This window comes from Scyliorhinus canicula, chromosome 2, assembly GCF_902713615.1.
Source record: "Scyliorhinus canicula chromosome 2, sScyCan1.1, whole genome shotgun sequence".
In the NCBI taxonomy this organism is placed as follows: Eukaryota; Metazoa; Chordata; class Chondrichthyes; order Carcharhiniformes; family Scyliorhinidae; genus Scyliorhinus; species Scyliorhinus canicula.
In genome coordinates this window covers 76,271,224-76,290,101 of record NC_052147.1, presented here as the reverse complement: position 1 = coordinate 76,290,101, position 18,878 = coordinate 76,271,224, and the positions used below count along the sequence as shown (strand labels likewise).

Sequence of the window (18,878 nt, the reverse complement as noted above, 5' to 3'; positions counted from 1 at the left end):
TTTTCTCCGCATGCTCCGTTTTTTTCCACCGCAGTGTAAAGAAAGGCATAGGGCAGGGGAGTGGGCCTGGGTAGGGTGCTGTTAAGAGAGTCTGTGCAGACTCAATGGGCCAAATGGCCTCCTTCTACACTGTATGGATTCTAACCAGCCTTCCAAAAAAATTTTAAATTGTACTTTTGATTTCCTCGTCCAAATAATTTATATAAACAGTAAAAAACGTTGGTCTATGTGGTCGCATTTTTTGCCTGTCTGACTAACTGACTTGAACCCCTACTCTACGCTTTCTGTTCTGTACCCTGTTTACTATCCATCCTGCTACTTTTTCAGGTGATCAAAAGTGAAAGCATTTTGAAACTGCAAGTCATAGTTCAGCTGTTTTTAGGACACCCCTCAAAAATAACAGGAAAAACCTGGAAACAGTTGGATGTGAATTAAAATTAACAAATGTGATCATACCCACTTGTTGAAAGAAAACAAATTTCTATCTGTGAAAGACATCCAAAGCAAGTAAACTTACCATAAGATAATCTTCCATTGCCATCAGTAGATCATTGTTTTTTTCATACATCTCAGCTCTCTTAAAATGGACATCGTCATCAGGTCTGCACTTGAGTCCCTGAGAATAATTTATGATTGCCAATGTAATGTCCCCTCTGTTCCTGTAAATGTCTCCCTTTGAAGTGTAAGCATCTAACAGTGAAAGAAATGGATGGTATAGGAAATAACTTCGTAAAATGGGTCCATTTTTGTGGAAGATGTTTCCAAAATTTTTATACAGAAGAAATGGCACATTTCGATGATAGGAAATGCAAAATGAAAACAAAACATTTTCATGAAAAACTGTGACTTTATGAAACTATATTCAAGCTTAAAATTATTTCTTTCATATTATTAATATTTCAATGGATAACATTTATTTGAAACTAACCACAATGCTAGACGAATTATGTATATTTATCTGTAATTTTCTGTATCCTATATTAATAATATCTAAATGTGTATTTTCCAGTGGACACCTGATTGAATAGAACAATTCTGGTTCAATCTGAAAAATAGGAAATAAATAATTACTATACCTGCATGATTTTTATTGTGCTTAAGCACAAAATTTAGATCGTCAAGTGCATTTGCTGTTTTGAACTGAAGAAGGTAAATGAAATGCCTCTGCCAATAGGCATTAAGCAACCTTGGTTCTAATTTAATAGCCTAAATTAAAAACAATTAAATGATTATTCAAATGGACCTTCTGTTAATAGTATTTTGACCAATCAAATGCACAATCGTTAAAAACAAATCATTAAAGCAATTGATTTAATAAGCAATTCCATCAAAAAATAATAAATTTAAAGAGGTCCACACATTGCTTTGAATATAATCCGTCCAATCTTTCAATTGGCATACACACGGATATGTACACATAAGTGGATTTCTCATGACTTCCAATGGTGGCCATGGAGTGAGTGTTTGCACATTTTGTGGCTCCTATACAAACTAGAATTGTTTGGTCCTTTTCACAAGATATAAGGGGTGTTAGCTGGTGCAAAGTGCATGAACAGTGAAAGATAGAAATTCTCCTTCAGTAGAGCCTGTTTATGGCTTAACGAACGAGAAGTGTAACGTTTAAGGGGCAGCAGTATAGATGGGAGGATTTTCGAAGTGTGACTAGGGGATGATGGCGGAGGCCTCTGGGGCGCCGTTGCCTGCACAGTGGTCTACTGAGCAATTGGCGGATTTCCTGAATGCCATTATCCAACAGCAGAGGCAAGAGGCCTTGGAGGACCTTGCAAGATTGGCAGAACTGATCAGGGCAGCTATCGAGAGAGTGGAGCAAAGGCTGGAGGTGCAGAGTTTGGCGCTCCAGAAGGTGGAGGAGTCGCTGCTGGATCACGAGGACCGGTTGGTCTCATTAAGGCAGAGATGGTGCTCGTGGCGGAGGTCCAGAAGCGGCTGAGGGAGAAGATCGAGGACCTGGAGAATCACTTCAGCAGGCAGAATCTGAATTTGTGGGGCTGCCTGAAGGGACTGAGGGAATGCAGGCCACAATGTATGTGGCGAAACGTTGGTGTGGGAGATCTTTGGCCGTCCGCCCGAGGACCGAGCGCACAGAGCATTGAGGAGGAGGCCGAAAGGAGGGGAGCAGCCAAGGACGATGGCATTGCAGTTGCATCGATCTCTGGATAAAGGTAAGATTCTGCAGTGGGCAAAGATGATGAGAGAGTGTACCTGGGAAGGAAATGTGGTGCGAATCTACCAGGACTTGGGTGCGGAATTTGTGAAGCAGCAGGCTGGGGTCAACAGAGTCAAAGCCGCCCGCTACAAAAAACAAGTGAAGTTCGAGGTATTATATCCTGCTCGTCTGTGGGTCACGCACTGGAATCAGGAATTGTATTTTGATATGCTGGAGGAGGCGAGTAAATTTATGAGTGACCATGGACTGGGGGACTGGTGAGGACATTGAATTTTTGGGATGCCAGTACGCGGAATGTGATGTGTATGCCAGAAGGATTGTTGTATTTACTGTGTTTGGATGTGAATTAGGTAAGTGTGTTGAACTGTTCTTTGGGAATTTCAGGTAAGGGTGGTAGAGGGGAAGGCAGGGTAGGCAGGCGGTTGCTTCGAGTGGGGACCACCATGCTAGCAGGTAGGCTAGTTAACAGGAATGAAGTGGCGGGGTCTATCCGTAGAGGGAATGGGATGGGTTGGTTTTCTTTCACTTTGTCTACAGATGTGGGGAGGGGATGCTGACGCATGTAGAGTTGGTATGGCACAGTTGGTTAAGGGGGGATGGTGGCGGACATCTTGGGGAGGTCCCGTTGGTGAGCAAGACGTGGATCTGGGGCAGCTGGTTATTGCAGATCTGTGAGGAGGGGTGGGGGTGCCCCATGGCCCGATTGATTACGCAGAATGTTCAGGGATTAAATGAGCCGATTAAGAGGTCTTGTGTTTTCGCGCATTAAAAGAGTTTGAGGGCGGACGTGTTTCTTCAGGAGACACATTTGAAGGTGGAGGGGCCAGATGAGGTTGAGGAAGGACTGGGTGGGGCAGGTATTTCATTCGGGGTTGATATGAAGATGAGGTGGTGGCAGTTTTGATCAATAAGAGCGTAGTTTTTCGGGTGCGGCGTATAGTGACAGGCCCTGGGAGTAGCTTTTTGAGCTGAGTGGGAGGTTGGAGGTGACGCCCTTGATGCTGGTGAATGTATGGGCCCCAAATTGGGATGATGTAAAGCTTTTGACTGGCAAGGATCCCGGACCTGGACACACATCGGCTGATTTTGGCTGGGTGGATTTTAAGGTGCTGGCCCCTAAGGTTGCGCTGGCTGTGTCCCAGGTCCCTGAAGGTGTCGGTCATTGCAAAGGAGCTGTTGGGGTTTATGGAACACGTGGGATGAACAGACCCGTGTCGGTTTGAGGGGTCGAGGGCAAAGGAATTTCCGTACTTATCGTAGGTCCACCAGGTATACTCCCAGATTGATTTCTTTGCACTAGACAAGGTGCTGTTGGTGGGAGTGGTTTGATCAGAGAATGCGGTGATCGTTTCAAAGAAACATAGATTTTACAGTGCAGAAGGAGGCCTTTTGGGCCAGCGAGTCTGCACAGGCCCTTGGAAAGAGCACCCTACTTCAGCCCACACCTCCACCCTAAATCAGTCACCCTTCCTGACCTTTTTGGACACAAAGGGAAATTTAGCATGGCCAATCCACCTAACCTGCACATCTTTGGACTGTGGGAGGAAACCCATGCAGAAACGGGAGAACGTCCAGACTCCGCACAGTGAGCCAAGCCGGAATCGAACCCGAGACCCTGGAACTGTGCAACAACAGTGCTACCCACTGTGCTACCGTTCCACCCATGCTCTGCATTGCGCGGCTTTGTGGGTGGCAAAGGGGAGTCCCCAACAGCCACCAAGGATGTTGGATGTGGGGTTATTTGTGTATAAGGAGGTTTGTGAAAACATAGGGGTGGCTATTCGGAACTATGTAGAGCAGAATAAGACGGGGGAGGTTTCCGCCTCTACGTTGTGGAAGGCACTGAATGCGGTGCTAAGGGGGGAGTTTATCTCGATCTGGTGCACAAACAAAGGTTGGAGTGGGCTGAGAGGTTGAAATTGGAGGAGGCCATTCTGAGGGTTGACCGAGGTACTCAGTAGCGCCTGAGGAGGCGCTGTTGAAGGAGGAAGAAGCTCCAGATGAAGTTTGAACTTGTGTCCACGGGAAAGGTGGTGGGGCAATTGCGCAGGACCAGGGGGGCAGCATATGAATATGGGGAGAAAGCCAACAGGATGTTTGCGCATCAGCTGAGGAGGCAGGCGGTGGCAATGGAAATTGGAAAGGTCAGAGATGATGAGGGTATAGTGGTAACGGAGCAGGAGGATGTGAATGGGGTATTTGAGGCTTATTACTGGAAATGTGTAGCTTGGAGCCCCCGGTGGGGGATGAAGGTATGAGGCAGTTTTTGGATGGGTTGCCCGAGGGTGGCAGAGGCGAAGATGCAGGGATTAGGGAGAACATCAGGCTGAGGGAGATAATGGATGGCATGGGGTCGATGTGGATGAGGAAGGCCCCAGGTCCGGATGGGCTCCAGCCGAGTTCTATATGAAATTTGGGTCGGAACTGAGTCCCTTGTTATTCAAGATATATAATGTGTTGATGGAAAGCTCCCCCCCCCCCCCCCCCCCCCACACCGCACACTGTTTCAGGCCTTGGAATCGCTCATCTCAAGAAAGACAAGGACCCGGAGTAGTGTGGGCCATACCTCATTTCATTGTAGAATGTAGATGCGAAGCTATTGGCGAAGGTATTTAGCGATGCAGATAGAGGATTGTGTGTTGGGGGCGATAGATGAGGATCAGAAGGGAAGCTGTCGACAAATGTTCGGAGGTTACTGAATGTAATTATGATGCCCAGAGAGCCAAGAAGTGAAAGTCGTTGTGGCAATGGTCGCAGAGAAAGCTTTCGATCATTTTGAGTGGTGCTGGGGCGGTTTGGGTTTGGGCAGGGATTCGTGGAATGGGTTTGGCTGTTATAAGTCACCTAAGGTGAGTGTTTGGACTAACAAGATCAGCTTGGAGTATTTTGTGTTGCACCGGGGGTCTAGACAGGGCTGTCCATTCTGCCCTTTGCACTGGACAAGGTGCTGTTGGTGGGAGTAGTTTGATCAGAGTATTCGGTGATCGTATCAAAGAAACATAGATTTTACAGTGCAGAAGGAGGCCTTTTGGCCCAGCGATTTTGGCCCTGGTGATTGAGCTGCTGCTGATGGTGCTTAGGGTCTCGAGGGTGTGGGGGGATATTGAGTAGCGGGGGGTGGAGTACCAAGTCTCTTTGTATTCGAGTGACCCACTGGTGCGTATTTCGGACCTGGTCGGGGGCTTTGATAGGATGGTGAGGGTTTTGGGAGAGTTTGGCCTCTTATCGGGGTATAAGCTCAACGTGGGGAAAAGTGAGATATTCACAATTAATGCCCAGGGACAGTGGAAGGGTTTGGGTAGGCTGCTGCTTCAGCTGGTAGGGCCGAGGATTCGTTACTTTGGGATACAAGCGGTTGTGCTGCCATTATCATTGGCTGGTCGGGTCCTGGAGGTAAGGGTGACTGTGTTGCCGAGGTTTTTGTTTGTGCTGCAAAACCTCCCGATCTTTGTGCCCAAATCCTCTGTTGGAAGGATAATGGGATGGTTTAGAGGTTTGTGTGGGTGGGTAAGGCTTCGCGGACTAGGGGCGGTATTCTCCGCTCCCAGGACTAAGTAGCCGCGCCATCCTGCGCATGTGCATGCGCGGGGAACTTCTAAGGCGTGCCAGCCCCCTACCATCATGGCGCCAGTGTTCTGGGGCCGGCCGTGGAAGGAGATAGGCCCGGGGGGGGGGGGGATGAGGCCGGCCCGCCAATCGGTGGGCCCCGATCGCTGGCCAGACCCCATCGGAGGTCCCCCCCCCCCGGTGAAGGAACCATCCTCCCCCCCCCCCCCCCTCACAGGCCGCCCCCCAGCTTTCCTGCACAGTTCCCTGCGGCAGCGACCAGGGGTGGACGGCGCCGGCGGGAACCTGTCATGTCGGAGCGGCCGCTTGGCCCATCCGGGCCAGAGAATCGCTGCTCGCCGTTTGTGGCGATTCTCCAAGCGGCCCAGCGCGATCCGCACGGCACTGGTTTCAGGGAGGTGGGAGAATAGCATGCGGGGGTCGGGGCGGCGTGGCGCGATTCGCGCAGCACTGGTTTCGGGAGGTGGGAGATTAGCATGCGGGGGTCGGGGCGGCGTGGCGCGATTCGCGCGGCACTGGTTTCGGGAGGTGGGAGATTAGCATGCGGGGGTCGGGGCGGCGTGGCGGGATTCGCGCGGCATTGGTCTCGGGAGGTGGGAGAATAGCATGCGGGGGTCGGGGCGGCGTGGCGGGATTCGCGCGGCATTGGTCTCGGGAGGTGGGAGAATAGCACGCGGGGGTCGGGGCGGCGTGGCGCTATTCGCGCAGCACTGGTCTCGGGGAGGTGGGAGAATAGCATGCGGGGGTCGGGGCGGCGTGGCGGGATTCGCCCGGCACTGGTTTCGGGAGGTGGGAGAATAGCATGCGGGGGTCGGGGCGGCGTGGCGCGATGCGCCCGGCACTGGTCTCGGGGAGGTGGGAGAATAGCATACGGGGGTCGGGGCGGCGTGGCGGGATTCGCGCGGCATTGGTCTCGGGAGGTGGGAGAATAGCATGCGGGGGTCGGGGCGGCGTGGCGCGATTCGCCCGGCATTGGTCTCGGGAGGTGGGAGAATAGCATGCGGGGGTCGGGGCGTCGTGGTGCGATTCGCCTGGCACTGGTCTCGGGGAGGTGGGAGAATAGCATGCGGGGGTCGGGGCGGCATGGCGCGATTCGCCCGGCATTGGTCTCGGGAGGTGGGAGAATAGCATGCGGGGGTCGGGGCGGCGTGGCGCTATTCGCGCAGCACTGGTCTCAGGGAGGTGGGAGAATAGCATGCGGGGGTCGCGCGGCATTGGTCTCGGGAGGTGGGAGAATAGCATGCGGGGGTCGGGGCGTCGTGGTGCGATTCGCCTGGCACTGGTCTCGGGGAGGTGGGAGAATAGCATGCGGGGGTCGGGGCGGCGTGGTGCGATTCGCCCGGCACTGGTTTCGGGAGGTGGGAGAATAGCATGCGGGGGTCGGGCCGCGATTCGCCCGGCACTGGTTTCGGGAGGTGGGAGATTAGCATGCGGGGGTCGGGGCGGCGTGGCGGGATTCGCGCGGCATTGGTCTCAGGAGGTGGGAGAATAGCATGCGGGGGTCGGGGCGTCGTGGTGCGATTCGCCTGGCACTGGTCTCGGGGAGGTGGGAGAATAGCATGCGGGGGTCGAGGCGGCGTGGCGCGATTCGCCCGGCACTGGTTTCGGGAGGTGGGAGATTAGCATGCGGGGGTCGGGGCGGCGTGGCGCAATTCGCGCGGCGCCCCGGCAATTCTCCCACCCGGCGTTGTGTGGGGGGGGGCGGGGGGGGAAGAATACCGCCCCCGGAGGGTGTTCTTGGAGTGGAATCAACAAGGGGGGTGGGTTAGCGCTGCCAAACTTGCTGAAGTATTATTGGGCAGCAAACATTGCAATGGTTAGGAAATAGATGGTGGAGGAACGATTGGTTAAAAAAAGGGAGGGCACGCACTGGGGTGGCAGCGGGTAGAGGGTGTGGGGGATTTTTTTTGGAGGGTTGTCAGGATGTTATGGCTGTTTGTTGTTGCCATGGTTGGTTTTGTTTTTCTGCTTTGTATGTATATGTTTGAAAATGCCTCCAATAAACAATTTTTAAAAAAAAGAATTTCACGTTATTTTGCCCATGGTAAGGCTAACATTGGACGTGATCTTCCGGCCTCATTACGTTCTCACTCAAGAAACTAGGCTGGTGAATAGCGGGAGAAGCCAAAATCGAGATCCGCACCAGGTGTCAAACTGTTTGCGATGCAACCAGCCCGCTCCCGTAGGTGAAATCGAGATCTCGCCATAGTGTGATGAGAAACCATTTATCACCACTTAAGTCCGATTTCCATTCAATTAGCAAGAGCCACCTGTTATCCAATCACCTTCGCTCATTCAGAGGCGGCCCCAGTAAGTGCTCACACTGGCGCCAATTAGTAGTCCTTTTGAAAAATGCGAACCTGGCGGAAGGGCTTCTGGGAGGGATCGGAGTAGTCATCCTTGCTCACAGGCAAAGAACCCGGGGGTGCGGGACTTCCTGCCCCTGTGCTCAGTGGGAGATAGGGGATCCACAGCTGGGGGTGGGGGGACCCTAGGCCGGGGTGGGCAGCCATGGGAGGGTGGGGTGCTGGGGGAGGCAACCGCTCGCTGCACCACCATGCCAACTCCTGGATTGCATGTACCCATTCCTGGGGCAACCCTTGTCCCTGCCCGTCTGCTCCACCGACCACCCATAACCCCCACCGACTGCCGAGGCCTCTGACTGAAGGTTATAGCCTCTAGGGAATTGCCAATCGTGTTTAAGTGAGCTCTTCACAGATTCCAAATAGATTCCCATGGGTGGGCGGACCATGTAGCTTGTGGGAGTCATTGCCTCGCATCCCAATCACACCTTGATGCCTAGACAGTGTGCCAGAACACTGCGGGAGGCAACACCACAGACGCATTAGCCAACATCCGAACATCCAGGGGATGGGACACAGCTCCAAGGGACATGTCCACAGCCGGAGGGTGAGTGAGTGCCACAGGGAGGGAACCTGCGCCCAGTACGGTTGAAGTTGTGAACGGGTGTCTGGAGTACAGCATCTGGGGCCCGGTGAGGGAGGAGGCCCACTACAGCCGAGTGTGCATGGGCAGGCGTTCCGGGTAGAGGCGAGGTGGGGGGGATCAGTGGGGGAATGGAGAGTTCCGGGGTTGGGGGCCTCCACTGTTTGTCAGTATAACACCCTATTCTACTTCTTTACAGATATTGAACGCTATGGCAGGGAAGTTAGACACAGAGGTTGCGCTAGTGGTGCTGGGGCTATGCAATGCGGGCAGGCACTGGAGAAGGCGGCAGCAGTAGCATCTGCAGATGCTCGAGGCAGCAGCCCAAGTGTCATGCCCCACCCCACACCCTGAGGACCCGGCCGCCCATCAGGCTAGGAAAGGATCCAGAGGGGGAGTTCAGTGATGGCCCAGGATGTACAGTTGCCGCAGGTCCTTTGAACAAATGACGGACAGCAAGGTAATGGTGCGGCACCTGTGCCACATCCTCACGGACTGGGCACCATGTGGAGGAGGAGGACACCTGCTCCCGGTGGCCGTCAGGATCACCGCAGCCCTGAACACCGTACCCGCTTCCCAGGGAGCGTCCACGACAGCTACATCTTGGGACAGTCGGTCATCCCTGCACTCTTCAAGGAGTATTTCAGGGTGGGTGGTTGGCTCATTGGAGATAAGGGATATCCGCTGAGACCTTGGCTCATGACACCAGTATGGTGGCCAGAGACCGAAGCGGAGACCCGGTATAACGAGGCCCATGTGGCCACCTGGGCTCATTGAGTGGTGCATCGGACTCCTCAAGATGCAGTTCCGATGTCCCGACCACTCAGGAGGTGCACGGAGAGTCACCCACTTGGTTGTGGTCTACTGTGTTCTCCATAACCTTACAAGGCAGCGGGGCGCCAAACTGGAAATTGATGACGAGGAACATGTGGCCACCTCCAAGGTGGACAATAAGGATGAGGAGGAGGACAAGGAGGAGCGGATGGGGGCGAGAGTGTTGCTAGGCGCTGGACCAGCAGCGCCTGGAGAACTAGGCCGGGGAGGATCCCGAGGCCCAGCCAGAGGCTGCAGGATAGGCAGTAGCGGTGAAGATCCGGCTAGGCCGGAGGACCAGGGAGGCCCTCATATTGGCCCGATTCACCTAGGATGTGGCCTGGTCCATCATTGCAGCCTTACCCACCCACCACCCCCCTTTCCCACCCTCCCAGGGTATCGGTCCAGGCTGCTGGTACTATGTCGGCACCGTCTGTGGGACACTGTCGAAGGCAGGGGGGTTGATGATAACCCGCAGAGAGCTGGGCGCTGGTGCTCCTCAATCTATGCCACGGTCTGACCCCTGCCTGTCTGCTGAGTGCTCGCTCACACCCATCACCTGCACACGGTGATGCATTGCGGAAGAAAGTGACAAAGGCTTCCTACTGGATGTGCACAAGGGTGTTTATTGTTCAATAAATGTTCCCACTCTCCCACCTGGGGGGATGCTCCCTTGGGGGGTGGGAGGAGGGTTTGGTGTCTACTCGCTCGTGCAGCCCGGTTTAGGTCATTGACATTCTTCTGGCACTGGAGGCCAGTCCTCCTGGTCACACTGCCACCTAATCCCAGGCAGCACTGGTTGCCTTGTGGCTCACCTTCCTGGACCCCCGAGGGAACAGTTTCTGAAATATGTTCAGCAAAATTTTTCTTATGGATACTGATCTAACCCAACGAGGAAGGAGGCATTGTTGAATCAAGCTCTGGGGAATGAGGTGGGTCAGATGGATTGTGTTGATCACGGAACATTAAAGGAACAACAATCATTATAACAGAGGGTCACAGGTCTTCCGATATGGAAAGAGGCCTCTGTCTCAATTTATGTTATTGATATGTGTTGGGACTCTGAGGAAGTCCGTTGCACATACATGGTATCAACATGGGAAGATTAAAATTCCGATTGCCAGTTTTCTCCTATCTGGATCTTTCCTCGAGTCCAACAATAGTCAGATCTGACAGCCAGGACCATGGAGACTTGGGTCACTTGTGCTATATTTCGTACACGGATTAATTTAGAGATTTTCACAGCAGGTATAAAACCAGTGTAACTCAAGTCAGCTTGAGTGTGAAAACACTTCATCGTCCTCAGAAATGCTCACCCCATCCCAGCAATGTCCACACCATCCCCCTGACAATGTTCACCCCTCCTCCCAACAATGTTCAGCCAATGTCCTGGCAGTGTTAGCTACACCCCACCCCATCGTGGCAATGCTCACCACCCCACTCCTGGCAATGTTCATGTCCCTCCTGGCTGTATTCCTTCCCCCACGCCTCTGCCACCAGACAGTGTTCACCGGCTTTCCCATCCCAGACAGTGCTCCGCCTTTCCCCCTTGCAGAATAGCGCTCACCCCATAGAATCATAGAATTTACAGTGCAGAAGGAGGTCATTCAGCCCATCGAGTCTACACCTGCTCTTGGAAAGAGCACCCTACCCAAGCCCACACCTCCACCCTATCCCCATAACCCAGTAACCCTACCCAACACTAAGGGCAATTTTGGACACCAAGGGCAATTTAGCATGAGCAATCCACCTAACCTGCACATCTTTGGACTGTGGGAGGAAACTGGAGCACCTGGAGGAAACCCGCATGCACACGAGGTGAATGTACAGACTCCGCACAGACAGTGACCCAAGCCGGGAATCAAACCTGGGACCCTGGAGCTGTGAAGCAATTGCGCTAACCACTGTGCTACCATGTTGCCCCTCCAACCCCTGGATAATACTCACGATCCCACCTTCACTATCCCTCTCCTGGCTCACCCAGAATCCCTAGCTCCTGTCCAGCCAATGTCAGCAGTCAGCATTGATGGGGAGCGGTGGGTTAGGGGGTGATGTTCATGGGGTGAGGGTAAGTTGGATTGAACATCATCAGGGAGTGAGGGAGTGAACACTGTTGAGGATAAGGGAAAGGTGCGAGCACTGTCAATGGGTGTGGGATGAACACTAGAGAATAATGAGTGCGGTAGAGAGGGGTTTGAAAATGGTTGGGAGGAGAGGGGGAATAATCACTGTGAGTGACGGAAAGTTTTTCAGTGTTGGGTTGACAGCTTCATTTTAAACACGAGGGCACGATTCTCCCGCCTTGTTGTGCTCGGGCAATAGCGGGATGGGCTGAAAATGGGAACCGCGCCATGTGCTGAACCATTTGGGATGCAACCGGGACTCCTTCTGCACTGTAAATCCTGTGGACCACTCCTAAAGGCGAAGGCGAAATCAGGATCTCACCGCAGCATGGCAAGAAACCGATTATTATCACTTCAGCCCTGTTTCCCAACAATTAACGGGAGCCACCCCACATCCAATGGCCTCCTATGATTCAGTGGCCTCCCCAGCAAGTGGCCACAATGTCACCGATTAGTACTTCTTTTAAAAAACTTCAACATGGAGGATGGGCATGCTGCGGGGAGATGAGGAGGTGCGCAGCCATCTTTGCTCACAGGCAGTGAGCCAGGGGCACTGGGCACACTGCCCCTGTGTTCGGTAGGGGTGGGGAATAATGCGGGGATGCAGCTCCAGTTGAGGGTAGGCCACCTCAGGGCTGGTGATTTCAGGGCTCAGGGTAGCTCTGCGAGGGGGGGGGGGGGGGGGGGGGGGTTGACATGCATCAATCTGCCTTGTCAACCCCTAGGCCAGGGGCAACCCTAGCCCCTGCCTGTCTGCCGACCACCCATAATTCCCACAGACCGCCTTGCAGCTGAACGATATTGATAATAGGGATTTGGCAATCGTGGTTAGTTGCGCACTTCACACATCCCAAGTAGAACCCCGTGGGTGGGTGGGCCATGATTGCTTAGCAATCGGTGGGTGGGGGGAGGTGCATGTCTGGGGGGCTGGGGTATGGGATTGGTGGTGAATCGCAGAACAAAGAGATAGAGGCGTCATCCTAGTTGTGGTGAGGGTATTTTAATGTTCCTCGTACAAGTTGACACCACTGCCCCACTCTCCCAATGGTGCCGCCCTATCCTCACCCTCCCTCCCTTCCCCCCCAAAACCCCCCCCCCCATAATACTCCCTTCCCCCAGTGCACACTGCACTCCTTACCCCCTAACCTACCCCCCCCCCCCCAACGCCCTCAGTGAACCTCAATGTGCTTGGCCTTTGTTGCTCTACCGCTGTGGCTAGGGGAATCCCCAGAATGCATATCTGAACTAGCTGCTCACCACGTCCCATGGCCTTTGATGCCCCTGGTGGGCGTCCTCTGGGAGCTGTTGGCCACCATCACCATAGAATATCCATAGAATGCTTCCGGGTTGCCACTCAGTACCCCCTTCTCCTGGTCGGTGCCAATAGGGCCCTGGAGTTTACCTCGGGGTGGCGGGGCAGCTGGATTAAGCTCCGGCTGTCCCTGCGTCACCTGGCGGCTCCCCATTGTCTGCACCATGGTGCCGACACCCTCAGTGATGCTCCTCAGTGACTAGGACATGCTCTGTAGTGACTCAGCAATGCCTATCAGCAACTGGGACAAGCTCCGCAGTGCCTCAGCCATTGCCACCTGAGATTGGGACATGTCCCTGCGGCACTTCAATAAGGACAGCCTAGTATTGGGTAACAAACCCATCAAGTCGGACAGTCTACCGAGGCCCTCAGCCATGGCCATCATCAATTGTGCAACGCCTTGGACACCTTCACTCATGCTGCCGATGCTGTGCACCAGGCTCTCCACTGCATTCGCCACCCCAGCAGTGTTGGCCTTGAATCCACGTATTGCCAGTGGCATCCCCTGCGCCAGTAGTCTCTGGGACTCCTCCAATTGGCTATGGACCTGCTGGAGTGTCGCTGACATCTCCCTCTGGATGTTTCGGCTGCTCCATAACGTCTCCATCAGCTCCGGGTAAACCTGTTCCAGAGGCTCAGCATCTGACTGGGACCCAGCTGGGTTCAGGGATCCAGCAGACCTCCGACTGCAGTCTTGCCCGGGTGTTACTGCCTCCACCTGATGTGCATCAACTGTTTGGTGCTCGCCAGATTGTGCCCCAGAAGCCTGTCCACTATTGTTGCGCACCAAGGTGCGTGTCTCCGCTCTTGGAGGGTGGGAATGACAACTGGGCCGCATCGACTGTGGAATCCTCAAAACTCTCCTCCGAGGTGGTCTCATGGGAGGCAGAGGAGGCAGCCACTTCGGATGGGCCGGTGCCATCGGCTGGAAAACCTGCAGGGGATTGAATGCGTGGTCAATGGGAGGGATTGATCATTCAGTATAGTAATAACAACTCACATGGACAGTCCATTCGTAAGGGGCCCGGTAGATCCTCACCTCTGCAGCATGTGCTGACCTCTGCCTTGGTGACTGCTCTGTCCTCAGCCACACCCCGTAACCACCAGGGCCAGTTCCTCAGAGGTCATGAAGATTCTTATGTCCGGCTCTCCTCCGCCAGTCTGGTCCCACTCCTGACGATTGTGGGAGAGCTTCTCCTGCAGAGAAACAGAGAGGGCATCATTAGCAACATGTGTGCCTCACATTCATTGAGGGGTGGCAGGGGGTTTTAGGAGGGGAGTGTCAACTCACGTTTGCTGCCCGGTGTAGATCATTGACCTTGCGGCCAAGGAGGCCAGTCCTCTTGGTCATGCTTCCCAAGCTGACAGCCGCTGCCACTTCATCCCGGGCAGCACTGGGCTCCCTGGGGCTCACCCTCTGACATCCTTGGGGGAACAGGACATCCATCCTGGTCTCGACCGCATTGAGGAGCTTCGCCAGGTCCGTGTCTCCAAACCTTGTGACCGGTCGTCTTGACACCATGGCTGCGAGCTGAGTGGGGTTGGCGAGCGCAGTCCCCATGGGCCCTTGTTAAGTGGACCAATGAGCATGGAATTGGATTGCAAGGCTGAGTGCTGGGAAGCTTGCAGCAGTTCCCACTTATTACCACTCTTAGAATTCTTTCTGGAGAACCGTGCCCACTGTCAACGAAATGGAGACAGACCTTAAAGGCCGTATCTTCAGTTCATGACAAGAAACCAGCTCCGCGAGAATTACGCTCAAAAAATGGCTGTCCAACTGTGTTCGTCCATGCTTGAACCAGCGTCAGAAGAAGCAAAGACTCCTGTATAAAATGGCAAGTGGGTAGATTAAATCATATCAGCGGTGGATGCACCCTCTCCAATGTGAACCAGAAGATCTGAGCCTGGGCTTAGTTTAACCATGCAAAAGTACAAGGAGAAATCTAAAATAAATATACTAAATTTGAAGAGGGACAATTTTAGTGGCGTGACAGCAGATCTGTCCCAGGTAAACTGGCAGGCCTAACTGAACTCATGACAGAGCAATGGGCTGCCTTTGAAGAGGAGATTTTTGGGGGGGGGGGGGGGGGAGAACTTCTTTTTTCGCACCAAAACCCAGTAAAAAGAGAAAGACACATAACGGAAATATGCCTGCAAATAATAATAAGTAAGAAATCGAGGGGACGACGGATGTAAGAAGGAGCAGCAGCGAAGGCGAGGCAGAGGTTCAGGCGAACCAGGAAGCAGAAAAGCTGTCAAGCCGAGCAGCGGAGCAGGAACAGGATATGGCGACCATCCCCCCCCCCCCCCCCCCCCCGCCACACAGGGGGAGGAATGGAGAAGCGTGCTGAAAATGGAGATAAACGCCGTGAGGGAGGAGCCCAGGACGGAGCTCCACACAATGATGAAGGAGATGCTGGCGGAGACAACGGACAAAATGCAGCGAACCATCGATGGCCTGGAAAGGAAGGTGGAGGCACAGGAGAGAACGATTCTGGAGTTGGAGAGGGCCACCTCGGACCAGAGCGACAGGATGGTAACTCAGGAAACCGAGGTGAAAAGTCTGGTAATGACCCAGGGGAGCCTAAGAGGGAAAGTGGAGGACCAGGAAAATAGGTCCAGACGGCAGAATGTTAAAATAGTGGGTCTGCCAGAGGGGATGGAGGGCAGAGGCCCAGCAGGCCACGTTACCCAAATGCTGGGCAAGCTGCTGGGAAGGGAGAAATTTTCAAACCCCCAGAAATCAACAGGGCGCAAAGGTCGCTCCGACACAGGCCCGAAGCCGGGGAGCTGCCCAGAGCGATTATCGTGAAGCTGCTCAGGTTCCAAGACCGGGAAAATATCCTAAAGGCAGACGTAATCGAGCACGTGGGAAGGGAAGATCATAAGGGTGTACCAGGACAAGGGGATGGTTTAGCACACTGGGCTAAATCGCTGGCTTTTAAAGCAGACCAAGGCAGGCCAGCAGCATGGTTCAATTCCCGTACCAGCCTCCCCCGAACAGGCGCCGGAATGTGGTGACTAGGGGTTTTTCACAGTAACTTCATTGAAGCCTACTCGTGACAATAAGCAATTTTCATTTTCATTGGGGCGGACCCTGGCCAAGAGAAGGGCTGAATTCAACAAGGCCAAATCAGCACTCTACAAAAGTAATGTGAAATTTGGGATGTTATTCCCAACCAAACTCTGGGTAACATTTGAGGGGAAGGAGCTGTTTTTTAACACCCCAGCGGCAGCTGAGGAGTTCGTTAGAGCGAACAACCTGGAATAGCCGCAACGGCCATCATAAAAACGATGGGGAAGAAAAAGAAAGGAAGAATCGGAAGAAAGAGCGGAGGGCAGACCGCAAACAGAGACAATAAGATCACGAACTGTACACACTTGTTTGGTTTTTGCACGGGACTGTGCTGACTCATTCCCGGGTCGTTCCATCTCTCAATGCAATGGGCGGGGGGGGGGGGGGGAGAAGCAAGGTAAATGAGGGTGAGAAAGGCGGACAGGAGGGTGATACAAGGGCGAGCAAAAGGAAGATAAAACAGGACCAGAGCAGGGCAAGTATTCGGAGGGGGACCACCGTGCTAACGAGGAGGGCCAACATGGGAGGGCAGGAAGAAAGGTGGGTCGGGGCGCGCTTCTCAGGGGAGAGGGAATGCCTGGCACAAAGAGGGGGGGGAGAGACAGGGCAGAAGGGAGGGATGAACACGGGGGGGGGGCATACACACAGCTGGCGGCCATGTTGGGTGCCCCTGGACAAAGGGAAACCCCGGAGCCCGACCTCATGGTGAGAGCGGCGACCATGGCCATTTTAGACGGCCCTCTAACAAAGAGAAACCCCGGAGTGCAGGGGTATGGCCACCAGGTAAGTATGGGTGATCCCGCAGGACCGGAAGATCGAAAACCCCTCATCAGGATTGTTACCTGGAACGTAAGGGGACTCTACGGCCCAGTGAAAAGATCCAGAGTCTTCACCCACTGAAGAAACCTAAAAGCAGACATAATCTACCTACAAGAGACGCACCTGAGTGAGGAGGACCGATTGCTGGTAAGAAAGGGCTGCGGGGGACAGACATACCACTCATGCTACGGGACGAGGGCTAGGGGGTAACAATATTAATTAGCAAAAGGACGAGGTTTACGGAAACCAGACAGTTATGGACCCAGGGGGACGGTACGTCATGGTCAGCGGTGTCCTGGAAGGGGCATCAGTCGTACTGGTAAATGTGTACGCTCCCAACTGGGACGACACAGAATTCATAAAGAAGACCATGGCAGAAATCCCCGACCTTGATACACACTGACTGATCATGGGGGGCAACTTCAACTGTGTACAGGACCCACTGAGCGACCGATCAAACCCCAGAGCAGGGAAAATAGATTGGCATGGCTAGGGAACTTGGAACATTTATGGAGCAGATGGGCATTTTTCATACTTCAAAGGATTTTCAAAGGAATTTTCATACAGCTCACAAGTACACAAGGTATACTCCCGTATTGACTTCTTTGCAGTGGGGAATTCCAGGGATCACAGGAACGGAGTATTCAGCGATCGTTATCTCCGACCATGCTCCACACTATATGGATGCGTCCCACATGGAGGCTGGACACAGACCTCCTGGCCGACAAGGCCTTCTGTCAAAAAACATCGCGGGGTATAGGCGACTACGTTAGTAACAACCAAAACAGAGGAGGTCTCACCCTCTACGTTCTGGGAGGCACTGAAGACCGTGATTAGAGGAGAAATCATAGCCTACAAGGCAAGCAGAGATAGGGAAGAGGGTGGCAAGGCAACAACTGGTGGACTCCATCCTGGAAGTCGACAGAAAATACTCCGAGGCCCCGACCGTAGAGCTGCTGGCAGAGAGAAAAAACCTGCAAATGGACTTTAACCTGCTATCCACTAGGAAAGCAGTGTACCAACACCGCCAGACACGGGGGACCTTCTACGAACACGGAGACAAGGCTGGCCGCCTATTGGCTCACCAGCTGAGAAATCAGGCAGCCACGAGGGAAATAGCGCAGGTTAAGGATACCAGAGGCAGACTGGTATCAGAACCAAAGCAGGCCAATCGGGCATTTGAGACCTTCTACCGGGGACTGTATGCCTCTGAGCCCCCAAACGGGGGCGCGGGGATGAAACAGTTCCTAGGTGGACTGGAACTACCAATTGTGGGGGAAGACAGATGGGAGGGGAGCTGGAAGCACCAATAGATCTGGGAGAAATCATGGAGAACATCAGCTCCATGCAGACGGGGAAGGCACCGGGACCCGAAGGCGGACTTCTACAAAAAAATTTGCACCAGTCCTGGCCCACACTTAAGGGACATGTTCATGGACTCACTGGCAAGGGCACCCTCCCCCCTCGTTAACGCAGGCCATAATTTCACTGATACCCAAAAAAGATAAAGACCTGACCGAATGTGGATCATACAGACCCATTTCACTGCTGAACGTGGATGCGAAAATACTCGCAAAGGTCCTGGCCAAAAGGCTGGAGGGCTGAGTACCAGAGGTGGTCGCAGAGGACCAAACGGGCATTGTCAAGGGTTAAATTAATTCAGAAAAACCTGCAGCACTTTATTAAACACAAATCATGTTTAACTAACCTGATTGTATTTTGATAAAGTAACAGAAATGATGGATGAGGATAATGTGGTCTATGTGGACTTCCAAAGGGATTTGCTTAAAGTCTTATAATAATAAGCTTGTTCGAAATATTGAAGCACATGTCATAAAAGAGCAAGAGAAAGCATGATACAAAGTTAACTGAGTGACAGGAAACAGAGGGCAGTGATGAACACTGGAGGAAGATACACAGTGCGGTTTCCCAGGGGTCAGTACAAAGACCACCGGCTCGATTCTCCTTCCAGACGCGCCAGATTTCTGTTTCACCCCGCCGGTGGGTTGCTCCGTTTCGCCAGCTGGTCAATGG

At 53.3% G+C, this 18,878-nt stretch overlaps 1 protein-coding gene across 1 annotated transcript in view; it reads right to left on the bottom strand.

The window, feature by feature from the left end:
* Positions 1 to 18,878, bottom strand: part of ttc6 (tetratricopeptide repeat domain 6) — a 564,332-nt gene that overhangs the window by 299,427 nt on the left and 246,027 nt on the right. The window contains exons 12-13 of the mRNA XM_038780915.1: positions 1,077 to 1,206; positions 518 to 690 (exon numbers count right to left, since the gene is read on the bottom strand). Coding sequence (XP_038636843.1) covers positions 518 to 690; positions 1,077 to 1,206 — 303 coding nt within the window. The remainder of the gene's footprint in view (positions 1 to 517; positions 691 to 1,076; positions 1,207 to 18,878) is intronic.